The following is a 12,008-nucleotide window of genomic DNA, read 5'->3' on the forward strand; positions in this document are numbered from 1 at the left end:
CCTTCTATCACAGAGCTGCTGCCTCCATTGAAGACTTGCTGCAACTTTAAGTTTCTTCTTCTATCCTTCCAATCCCAACCCCCATCGATCCCCTTTGTTTTATTTTATTTTTATCACATTTGTCCTACGTTAATTCACAGTTATCCATCATTAAAGCCATCTCAGACCCTCCCATTAAATCATCCCATCGATCCATCATCATTCAGCCATTAAACCTGCAACTCCATACCATTGTTTGGGCAACCCTCAAACCCTTTATCTTCCAATCAGACCATCAGCCTGCTACCATATTTGGACCATTAGTTCCTCTCATTAGGACCCCCACTCAATCCCTATTAGGGCCCCATCAGACCATAGAATCAAAAACCCTAGCTTCCATTAACCTCCATTAAAGCCCCACGACCCTAAAATTCCCACAGCCTAATCTAACCATCAGAACCAGCCCAAACTTGGTTCGAACATCCCTCCCACTGTCCCCTAAACTCGACTCAAAGCCCTGTCCCAAAGTCCCATCTTAAACCCTAGTTTTGGCTGTTTTTCCTATTTCTAAAACCCGAAACCCGAACCCTAAAATTCTGAATTTTAATTTTTTAATTAAAACTTCATCAAACCTATACCATTAGCTTTTCCTAGACCTGCCTATTAGAACCATATAAGATTTAGCTCCATTCTCATAAACCTAACCCTAATTCTGCCCTAAATTACCCAATTCTGTCCATTCGAATCAGCAGCCCCCTTTTGATCCTGCTGCTTGGCCTCTAGTAGGATCCATCTCCTATCTAGAGCTATATTAGTTCCTCTACCCTAACTCCCCATTTAACCAGAACTATGGCTTGATCTAAGCCTTGGTTCCTTAGCCATCGATTTCCTTTGTTGTTGGAATTTCTACCCTATGATTCTGCTTGTGGGTGGGGTAGTGCTGTTAAGTGAGCTTAGCCCTATCGCATATACAACAAGCCATTACCATTCAGTATACCTTCAAATAAGGATAAGAAAAAATTCTGATTGTACATAGAAACATTTCTACACACACTAATCACATATAAATATGCTTTTCACAAGCTTAAGAAATAATGAGAAACAATAATCTATAATAGAATTCTACTGTCACTGGTGAACTAGAGGTTACCAATGACTGGCAAATTTTAGCTACAACAACGTATGCACTACAGGCCAGGGGTACATTTGACTAAGCAACACTGGTCAAAGTTAGTCACATCCTAAGTTAGGTCCACATGAAGCCATCTATGGGTCCAACAGATCAGATCATGAGGTACAGCTATAATAGGGTTTTGTTCATAGTTTTTAAGCTTAATTAACTTCTATTACTTCTATCATCAAGAGTAGCATTACAACTTTTGGTAATGTTACCCTCTCTCCTTCCCTCCTCCTATAAATAATTGTAAACGGTTTTGTCAATGAACAATGTCAAGCTTGACTTGGTGACCCCTTAGTAACCCCTTTTTTACTATAATAGATGTTGAACCATAGGACTTTGCCACGCATCAAAATTCAGGGTCCACCTAAATCTGATATAGATCGAAGCATGAAGAAGACCAAAGGGAGGAAAAAAAATTACTGTTCACGTGAACAGTTATTTGGGGGCTGATATGGACTGCTGGCTCAGAGGAGTTGCTTTTTGGTGTTATTTTTATTATTAGACACTTATTTAGTTTCCTATTTGAGTTGTAATCCTAATTGGGTATCCTAGTTAGAGTCTAGTTTCTATTTTATAGGTTTTAGTTTCTTACTTAGATTAGGATTGGGTTGTTTTGGGATTATTATAAATAAATATGTGGCTGAACAGGAAAAAAAAAAAAAAAAAGAGGCAGGGATTGAAGAGAAAAGAGGTATTGATGAAGCTGTGAGATGCAGCAACGGTGAGAGGATGATGAGCTGATAGCTGATCCTAACCCCCTCCCCTTCTATATCCCTTTCTTCATCTTTCCTTATTTTTTATGTTATCCTTCATATGTAAACAGAAAATTAGCAATAAAAAATAAGAGTTTCAGTTATTTAATTTTGTCCCTTTATTGTATTGATCCTGCTGCAACCGATCTCCCACTGGTTTCCCTGGTTCGAGGTCAACTTTGCATTAAAATCACATAATGAATTGGTTCAGAATTCTAGAATAAAAACTAGAGGGCACAAAGGCTGCCGAACCACACTAGCAATCCAGGATCTATAGAACAGAATAGGGACAGAATAGGAGAAATTAAATATCTATCATTCAATGGATATACCAGGCTGAAAACCTGGTCGAATAGAGGATTTACAGATTCATTAAGTAATATCATAATCTTGAAAATCATATGCCAGGAAAGAGATGGAACCCAGGTTACTGAAATTTCAAGCTAGGATCAAGAACTAAGAAATGACAGTAGATATATATAATAAGATCTCAGAAACTAGTTAAATAACAATCAACAAAACCACCCAACCAAACAAATGATAAACAGTTGTAAATGAACATTAATTTTCAAACGTTTTCAAATTTTAACCACAAACTAATAGGACAAAACCAATGTCAACAAAATTTCTTTTCATCTTTTCCCCTTCTTTGATTATTTTCTTTAGATGCATAAAACATTAGATAATGTTCTACAAACCAAGGTAATCCAGTAGTTATAAAAATTGAAGTACCAGATTGATATCACAAAACTTGACACATATCATCTTGTGAGAAACTGAAACAATTTCAAAGTAATAACATACCTTCCCCACACGAGGAGCAATAAGCCAAGCCAGAGTAACAGTAAGCAGCCCAGTAGCAACTAGAATTCCAGTACCTTCCACAGCCCATTTTGTTGCAGGATTCTCAGTGGGGACAATATTTTCAGCAGGAAAATTAGAAAGTTGTTCTGTGCCTCCCTGTGAAACTGTGGTAGAATTAATATTATTATTGCTACCATTGTTATTATGTGGATTGAACCACAGAGAAATTTCACTAAGCCTTTGTCTTCGAATAGCAGCAACAGCATCAGGATCTACCATGGAATCTGTCGGAACATGTGCTACAATAAGTTCCCCAGTAGCAGTCCTTTCCCTTAATGCTTCATAATCCTTTAGAGAAGCCACAACCTTCTTGAAGTCAGCAGATCGAACATTTTTTGCTACACTTCCACAAATTTCACAAACAGTAGATCCATGGTTAATAAACCACTTCAACACACAAGCATAATGTGCTAGAGCAAGATCATTTTTACAAGAACACCCAAGCTCTATAAGTGCATCCTGATGGCGGTAGGAGCCTGCTTCTAGATCAGTGTTACATATGAAAACCTCCCCATCAGGACTTATGAATTCAACAATTCCAGTTTCCCTCCCATAACTTCTATCATGTGCAACATCACTATCACAGTCTTTTTGAGCTTCTTTGTCATTAGAGTTCAATTCTCCACTAAGTTTCTTCAATTCCTGTATAGGAAAGGTGATTGGAGGGGTGATGCCTAAGAATCCCAGTGCAGCCTCCCCTCTTCTGTCTGATTCAACACATTGGCAGACACGACAAGTTGCTAAGCTTGAATCCTTATCTGTACTTTGACATGAAGAGGAACATCTACTTAAATTGTCACCCTCAACAGCTGAGCACAAACCTTCATTGTTGATTACACCGGTGCTCGTCTGGGTACAATCATCCTTGAGGCCCATCACATTAAATAATGCTTCCTTTAGTATAAAGAGGCTACTCTTTTTCCTCTCAATCACAAATCATTTACTTCTCGACTTGTAGAAAATCAAGTCAACATGAGGCCAATTCCACGGTTCCACCACTGTGCTCTTCCATGAAATAAATACCAAGTACTGGTATCCCCATTCAAAATTAACAATCATCGAAAACTCAAAATCCAAATTCAATTGAAATTAAAGATTAAAACATAAATCCAAATCTCTATAACTTACACACAAGATTGATAAGATATTCAGATTACTGCAAGTTCTTGTAACCTTTTGCGTCTTAATCCTTTCATGTGCTTAATTGCAAAATTCTTGGCAATCCTAGTGCTTTTCTTAGAGATTATATAAAATCAGGTACTGCACTGACAATGTAATAACCAATAGCAGGTTAAATAAAGATATAAAGGAGTCAACTACCTTGAAATGGTTATTAAGCAATCACATTTACAAAACATCAATTTAGACAGCATGCAATTGCTATAAAATGTGAATTCCAGCAAACTAATAATTCTTAAGAAAGATGCAAATACAAAAGACAAGAAAAATTACTTACACCTAGATTCCACTTTTGGGAATCAATAAACGTTCATTAAGATTGTAGAAAATTCACATATTTGAGAACAAAATTGCAGTTTAATGATCCAAAAAATTATGTTGGAACCAGCGGTAATAGTATTTGTTTGCTTGAATTGATTTTCTATCCCATTTCCAGTATGACTGGTCGTTTTCTTTTTTTCCCCTTAATTGTTCAACATTTATTTTACATACACATGCTTGGGCTGAATGGCATCCAAAATGTTTCATCTTGGATTACAATATCCACATAAGAAAGGATTGATACCTTTAACATTCATAATTGAAGCAAAACACTATGCATCAATGGACCAAACAGATTAGGAGAAAAATTATCAATAAATAAAATAAAGACCAAAAAGTCAGGTGTACAACTGTGGATATAGTTGCATGCTACCATAGTACCATTAAAAAATCTCCCTTTCATACCCAAGCTCATTTTTGTTATTTGGAATCAAATACAGAAAAATAAGCATGCATCATGTTTGCAAGAATGGCTTATACGGCAGTCAAATCAACATCCTCGATGTGAATCAGTTCAACAAATAAAGACATCAACTCAATTACTGGAAATATTCCTTTTTCATTTTTTGCTTTTCTCATTGTCGTTGGGGTTCTCAACCATCCCATTGTAATTAGGCTTCTAATAAGTGAACTCGCAATTTGGAATGCCTAGTTGATACCCAATCTCATTGCACGAAACAGTCCAATGAGTTATCACTCATACTAGATTCTTAAATTCTCCTTAATACACACATGATTATGGCAAATGGAGTAGTTCAGTTAAGTGATCACGGACTGGACTACACAGAGCACCATATGACCAACCGCTAACCCTAGAAAACCCAAGTCACCAATTACCTAATCTTTTGAGTTCTCCATAACAGTAACCATTCAACATCACAATTTTGCAGAAAACAAATTGCAAGAAATTGCAGAAACATTATTCAATCAACTAAAAAGATAAAAATAAACAAAGCATCTAAAAAAAAAACTCCTCCTTTCTCAACATTTAAAAAACAAAAATGATCGCATCAGATAAGAAATGAAATTTCAAATTTTATTTTTTAAAATAAAGAAAAGATTCGGAGGACTGGAAGAATAGTAAATTAGATGATGAAATTTACCTCCTTTTTTTTTGTTTAATTTCCGCTTCTTTTCTCCCGAAAGATCGAATCGAAAGAGCTTGTAAGTCTCATCAGTTCTCACACGAATGTTCGTTCTTTTTTCCTTCAAAGCATTACCGAGACTGGTCTGTTGTTTGTGTGTGTGAATGACACGACTCACGAGAGAATGTCTCCTACTTGTCTTGAGTTGCTGTTGCTGGTAATACTTTTTCGTTGCCTTATACAAGTTGTACTACGCGAGTAGCGCAACCAACTCCGTTGCTCTTTACTCTTTTAGAGACCACCGTAAATAGAAAGTACCGAAAGGTTATCAAGAAAGTAGGTAAGCAAAGTTATTGAACTAGTATTATAGACCGGAACTAAGATCTATTACCCAGCGGATATGAACCGGGTCCGATTTGGATTTCAGGTTCATACATGAAGGTATTAGGTAAGGTTGACCCAATAGAATTGACCATGCTTAGCCGGTTCAGAAGGATAGCAAGGTTGATGACCGGCTTGACCAATTTGGACGGTTCTCTTGGAATTATTATAAAACCCGAGATGTGTATGACCTAAAAATCTGCTGTTTTCTGGGACTTCGCCAAAACTTTTAGATTTAGGGGCTTTTCGGTTTTTTTTTTATTTTTTTAATTAATTCCATCATGAAGACATGAACCGTGCGTGTCGGTGGTATCTAGCTTTTATTTCGTTTTCATTTGCTTCTTGCATTTTTTGTTTCCTTCGCTATAGGATATGCTTTTGTCAAATTTATGCACTTTATTTTCTATAATGCTCGCAATGCTGTCATCTCTTATTACCTAAAAACAAATCTCTCTCTCTCTCTCTCCATTTGTTGGGGGTTTTCTTTTTTTGGTCTTATAAGGGAAGAAGAAAAACACACTAAAAAAAATCTAAGGAAGAAAGAACGGGATCGTGATCCTCTACGGCACGAGGGATGTAGAAGGATTCTCAAGTCGGTCATCATCAGATGTACGTATTTATCTGAGTTGTCCAAAGGGCACTTCAGCTACGTGTCGAGCTTGAGTGGTACACCGGATATCTTCCAAAAGATTCCTGCATTGTGGAAGAGCTCAATTCAAAAGAACGCCACCCGATTGTACTTGTACCAGACACGTTGCCCTTGCAATCTAACGCAGCGATGCATGAAATGACCGTCACATCCTTGGGCATTTCACGTTAGGGGTGTCATTTGGTCCAGTTCTGGGCTATCGGTCTAGATCCTTAGTAGTTCTGGCTCTAAGGTGTCAAAATCATAACCAGACCAATAAGCTTAGCGGATCCAAATCTGAGACCCAGGACTGTTAACTAATGGGTGGTTCGATTCTGATTTCTAATCGGTTCTAAACATTATTGAGCCCAAAACAAGGACAATGAGAGTTTCTCTAGGAAAACGGGAGCTTCATCATACATAGATATAATCATGTGGAGCCCAAAATAAAGACATTGATGCATATATAAATAAGGAGACAGCTTTAAGAGTTCATGATTTCCATTTCAAACTCAACTCATATACTGATGATTTAAAGAGCAACAAAAGAGCGTTACTTAAAAATCCCAAGCAATGTAATAATATTAATACGTTAGGAGTTAAAGCCTTTTAGGGTTTTAGATTTCTAATTTCCCATTCAATTTGTTTACATATCATCCGGTTCCAACAGTTCCGGTGCTATCGGATCCTTAATGGGCTATCGGTTCTGAAACCGTTGGGAGACCCAGACCAAAATCGCTCCAGACCAATAGTATATCACTAGGACCAAATACGTCCCAATAAGCTATTGGGTGGTCCGGTTCCGATTTCGATTCTTGTCCGTCTAGATCGGTTTCGATTTACGGTTCTGATCCTAAATTGACACCCCTATTTCACGTGCTCCTGTATCAGGTCGCAGGGCGACGTGCACTTCACAATCGGGTGGCTTTGTCTTTCTCTAAAATCAAAAATGTTTGTCGGGGTCCTTAGCATCTAATTGTTATTCTGATTTATGACAATAAAAATAAAGAAAATATCACAAAACAGGAAAATGGTGGGTCAATCAGAGCCAACCCAGTCTAGCGGTCTAGCCTACCAATCAGGGTCTATTAAGGCTGAGTAGGGTTGGCTAAGCTTGACAGGGCTGGAACTAGATTGAGATACTTCAACCCAACCTCGACTGGGTTGGGCTAAGCTAGGCTAGGGTTTCTTTCTTTCTCTTGAATGATTACCTACTCAACCCACATCATCAACCACCACATCCGTCATAATCATAATCATAATAATTATCAACCTAACCTAGTCAAAAGTGTTTTTCTTTTCTCTCATTTTATAATTGTTACTTTCCAGATGGAGGTAAGGGTTAGAAAAAAAGGGTTTCACGAAGTGTGGACTCCGTGGAGTATTCTCCTTGACAGTTTACCTACATTTAACTTTGGAAAAGCCTCTCGGTGGGTGTCAAAAGGTTGTGAGACATTGCACAAAATTACACAAATGTTGGGTGTACATAAGTAATGTAGTAATTCGTTCAAAATTCACGCCAAATGAAGACCCACGTTTAGGTGAGGATAAAATAGTAATTTTTGTCCCATCATCATGAATCTCGACACCCACCTCCTTTGGAGAGAGGGGTGATTTTTTAGCACAATATGCAATTCAGGAAAGTCGAACCCTTGACATCCTGGGGTGGATGCACTCAACTAGCAAGCTACCAATCAACCAAGGGTTGACGAACGTAAATGTTGGGTGTAAATAAGTAATGCAGTAATTCGTTCAAAATTACCCTCATCACCTCCCTCACAATGTAATTAGTCCCCTGCTCTATTGGCTTCCTTGCAGTTAGTATCTCCCAACGTTATTATTCCAAAGCTATATACATCCCTCTTCTCCGTCAATTATATTGTTGTGTCATATAATATTTTGGATCCAAGTAGCCCTGCATCAAAACAAGATTCATCGATCCTTATTAAAACTGAAGCTGGAATCGTCCATCTGGCTACATTGATGTTGCAACTTAGTAAGCCCTATTGATATTATTGAGAGGTGCATAGACAAGGGTTTCTCAAGATAGTTTGGCCGCCGTCAAAATACGACGACGATCTTGTTGGATATGTGTGTCCAGCAAACCCGGTTTGATCCAGTTCAACCCGGTTTACCTTTGTATTGAACTTTTATACATTTTAGTTTAATATTATTATATGCGGTATAAACTTTTTGAGCATTATGTGTCCATAAGTTATACTTAAAATAGTAGTCACGACTACGGTCTGGGCTGGGCACCCTTATCATATGGTCGTCTCATTGGATATGCCTAGACATGTGATGTCAGGGTACAAATGCGAGTACTCACATGTTGATGTGTGTATTGGCTAAGAATCTACTTTGTCGATTCCCTCATGTATTACTGCCAGATGTAGGAAAGGATAGACATGTGTCACCGACACCCTTTTGCCTGAGGGAACCCTGTCACTGCAAAGTGTGACCGCATTCTTTGGTTCATCTATGACTGAGACTCAAGCGAGTCAAAGCCAGTGTTCTGGGAATGAGTGAACGCTTTGTGAGTGAAGAAGTTACTCAACATGCTTACCACTGCCCGATTGGGGAACACCAAGATAGAGATTGTCTGCGTATGGTCGGATCAAAATCTGGATCCAGTGCCGTTTTAGAAATGGTTTTGCAAAAATCTATTTTACATAAAATAATAGATTATTTACAATTATTTGAACAAAGTGTTTTATTGAGTTTTGCGGGACCCGATCAGATGCACAGACGCTCTTATATGGACATGTACTATGAATTGGGGTTTGGCAGTACATGTGTACATGCCCTAGATTCCACAATGATGGTATTGATTAGTGGAGGGGTTGTATATGATAAATTGTTATCATATAGGGAGTTATTTGAAATTTGCTATTTTAATTGATTCTTTATTTAATTATTGGATATGGTGCTAATTGTAAGTATTCATAAATATTAAATAAAGTAACTAATTAATACTTTCTCTATTAGATTCTGCTTCTTCACCAAGTAAAGGACTCTGAGATAAACAGATAAAGCTTATCTGAGATAAACAAATAAAGACTATCTCAAATAAACAGATAAAGCCAATCAGGAGAGAGAGTGTCAGACTTTCATTGGGATTCTTCCCATTAGGGTTTTGGAAACCCATCTATAAATAGAAGCCAAAACGTAGGAGGGGAGAAGGCTTCCACATTTTTTCACTGCCAACCCCTCCCACGATTTTGGCTCTCCCTCTCTCTCTCTTGTGATCTCTTTTTCTTGCTCTTTAGTTTTGAGAGCTAGGGTTTTAGAAACCTAGGTCTGGTTGGAGATACATTCGAATTGGCTTGGAGAACCTTGGTAGCACCATTGGAGGTTCAGATCTGTTTGCTTGGAGTGCTTCTTGGAGGAAGAACCACTGTCTATTGGAGGAGCAACACTTGAGGCTCACCAGGTTAGCAATATTCTATTAATTTCTTTTGATTGTTATTTATTTTTAATATTCATGGGATGCGAAAGAAACCCGAATCGATTTATTTCCACTGCGCATTCGGGCATGGAATGGATCCCTCCCTCCATGTGATGGAATGGAGATGTTTGTTTTATTTCTGTTCGGATCCCATAATTATGGGGAACATGAAATAATGAATTTAGGGTGCACCAGGTTTTCATGGGCAACCATGTAAAACCCTAAAAATTTAAATAGGGGCACCCATGGCTTCCCATGGATTAGCCCCAGGGTGCAAAACCCTAATTTTCAATATATTGATTTTCCAGGGGTGTAAAACCCTAATTGGTTTATAATCGATTTGCCTAGGTGAACCGCCCTGATCCCATGGTTTGTAGTTTTGGCCTACAGATCTTAACTTCCTGCTGCTGCTATGCCTGTTTTTTTGATCTCTTTATGAATTAAATGTTCGGACGCCGATTGGTTTCTTGCACGAAACCTCTTTTGATCGTTGTCATCGGCGAGTTCCTGCTTTCTCATCTAGTTTCTACCCATCTCTCTCATTTGTGCGTGTGTTTCTCCGCCGTTTGTGTGTGTCATTTCTCTGCCATTTGGGCATGTCTCTTCTCCGCCGTTTGTGCGTGTACTACTTCTCTTCTCCTTCTTTGCTTCGTTCACCATGATCCTTGGAATCGTCGGTGACGATACCGACGATGCCGATGACAATGATGACGAAGCCACCCCTTTCATCACGGTTCATCACCGTCTCGCCTTTTCCATTTTCTTTGTTTGTCTATTTGTAGATGTTGCTGACCCTGGTGCTGGTGGCACTGAGTTTATCGTCGACTCAGAATCTCCAACCGCCGTTCAACCTTCACCATCCCTCTCCTGTCACCAGTCGAATCTCCACTCACCGATCTAGTAGATCCTTGCAGATCTGTTCGAAAGTAGGCTGTGGCAACGTTTTAGATGGTTTTTTAACTGTCTATCGAAGCTCCACTCGTCGATTCAGTAGAACTTTGTCTTTCTAGCAAGTCTGTTTGAAAGTAGACTATGGCAGCATGTCGGCACACGTGGGAAGTCTGGTGTTTTTGGTCTGTTCGGCACGTATGGGCCCCCCTCTATTGGCACATATGTGCATGCGCAAGCATCTTTAGCTGTGTCTATAGCTTTTTCTCTAGGGATATGGTTGAAATCCATCCCCTACTTTGGATGATCCAGTCAATGGCATGTGAGACCGGGTCAATTTCCACTCCTTGGTTTTGGATATTGTATATCCATACCTTGTGTTTATCATGCTCTCTATCAATCTTATGTATTTTGTTTCCCTTTGTTTGGTGTTGGGCGCGCATGAATGAATAGCCTTCTTTTCTACCAAAAAAAAAAAAAAAATCATTCAAAATTCATGCCAAATGAAGACCCACATTTAGGTGAGGATAAAATAGTAATTTTTATCCCATCATCATGAATCTCGACTCCCACCTCCTTTGGAGAGAGGGGAGAGAGGGGTGACTTTTTAGCACAATATGCAATCCAGGAAAATCGATCCCTTGACATCCTGGGGTTGATGCACTCAACTAGCAAGCTACCAACCAACCAAGGATTGAAGAGCGTCTCGACATATTCTTTTGGAATGTCACTTGGCTATTCATCTATCTATCCACTAGCTTTGGAGCATCATAAACAGTCCATCACTTATGGCTTCTTGAACTGTCTTTCCAATGTGTGGTTGAATATTCATTCTCGGGTTCTCAGCCTTCTATTTTGTGTGACAAACTCAGCATCTTAAAGGAGAACTAATTTCTTGGAACAAACATTCAGTTGGAAATGTAAATAAAAAAATGAAATGGCTTCATTTTCAGTTGGCTGTTCATCATACCATGCCTTTAACTCTCAAAGAGGATGCATGGTACATCAATGAAAAAAGGACTTATTGCTCGCCTTAAATTGTCTATTAACTAAGAGGAGAAATTGTGGGAACAAAAGTCTTGTATTAACTGGGCGAAATCTAGGACTACAATTCTAGATTCTTCCATCTTTTTTTTTTTTTTTGGTATAAAAGATTCTTCCATCTTTAAATTGTTAAGAGAAGAGCCCGATATCAAATGCTCTTTCAATCAGGGTGGCCTAACTTATGGAATTTGCAAATATTGTCTCAGTTTCTTCCAAGGGTATTTTAGAAATATCTAGTCTTCTTGTATTCAACTGTTAA

The 12,008-nt window shown here is 38.5% G+C and overlaps 1 protein-coding gene across 3 annotated transcripts in view; it reads right to left on the reverse strand.

The window, feature by feature from the left end:
• Positions 1-4,209, reverse strand: part of LOC122669196 — a 33,776-nt gene extending 29,567 nt beyond the window's left edge. The window contains exons 1-2 of one of the 3 annotated variants that reach the window (XM_043865891.1): positions 3,904-4,205; positions 2,716-3,804 (exon numbers count right to left, since the gene is read on the reverse strand). In XM_043865891.1, the coding sequence (XP_043721826.1) occupies positions 2,716-3,651 (936 nt within the window). In that variant the 5' untranslated portion in view covers positions 3,652-3,804; positions 3,904-4,205. Of the gene's footprint in view, positions 1-2,715 lie in introns of all 3 variants that reach the window. The other 2 variants (XM_043865892.1, XM_043865890.1) reach the window with 2 other exon arrangements.
• Between the last annotated feature and the right edge of the window lie 7,799 nt (positions 4,210-12,008).

The sequence above is a fragment of the Telopea speciosissima genome, chromosome 7 (assembly GCF_018873765.1).
Source record: "Telopea speciosissima isolate NSW1024214 ecotype Mountain lineage chromosome 7, Tspe_v1, whole genome shotgun sequence".
NCBI lineage: Eukaryota > Viridiplantae > Streptophyta > Magnoliopsida > Proteales > Proteaceae > Telopea > Telopea speciosissima.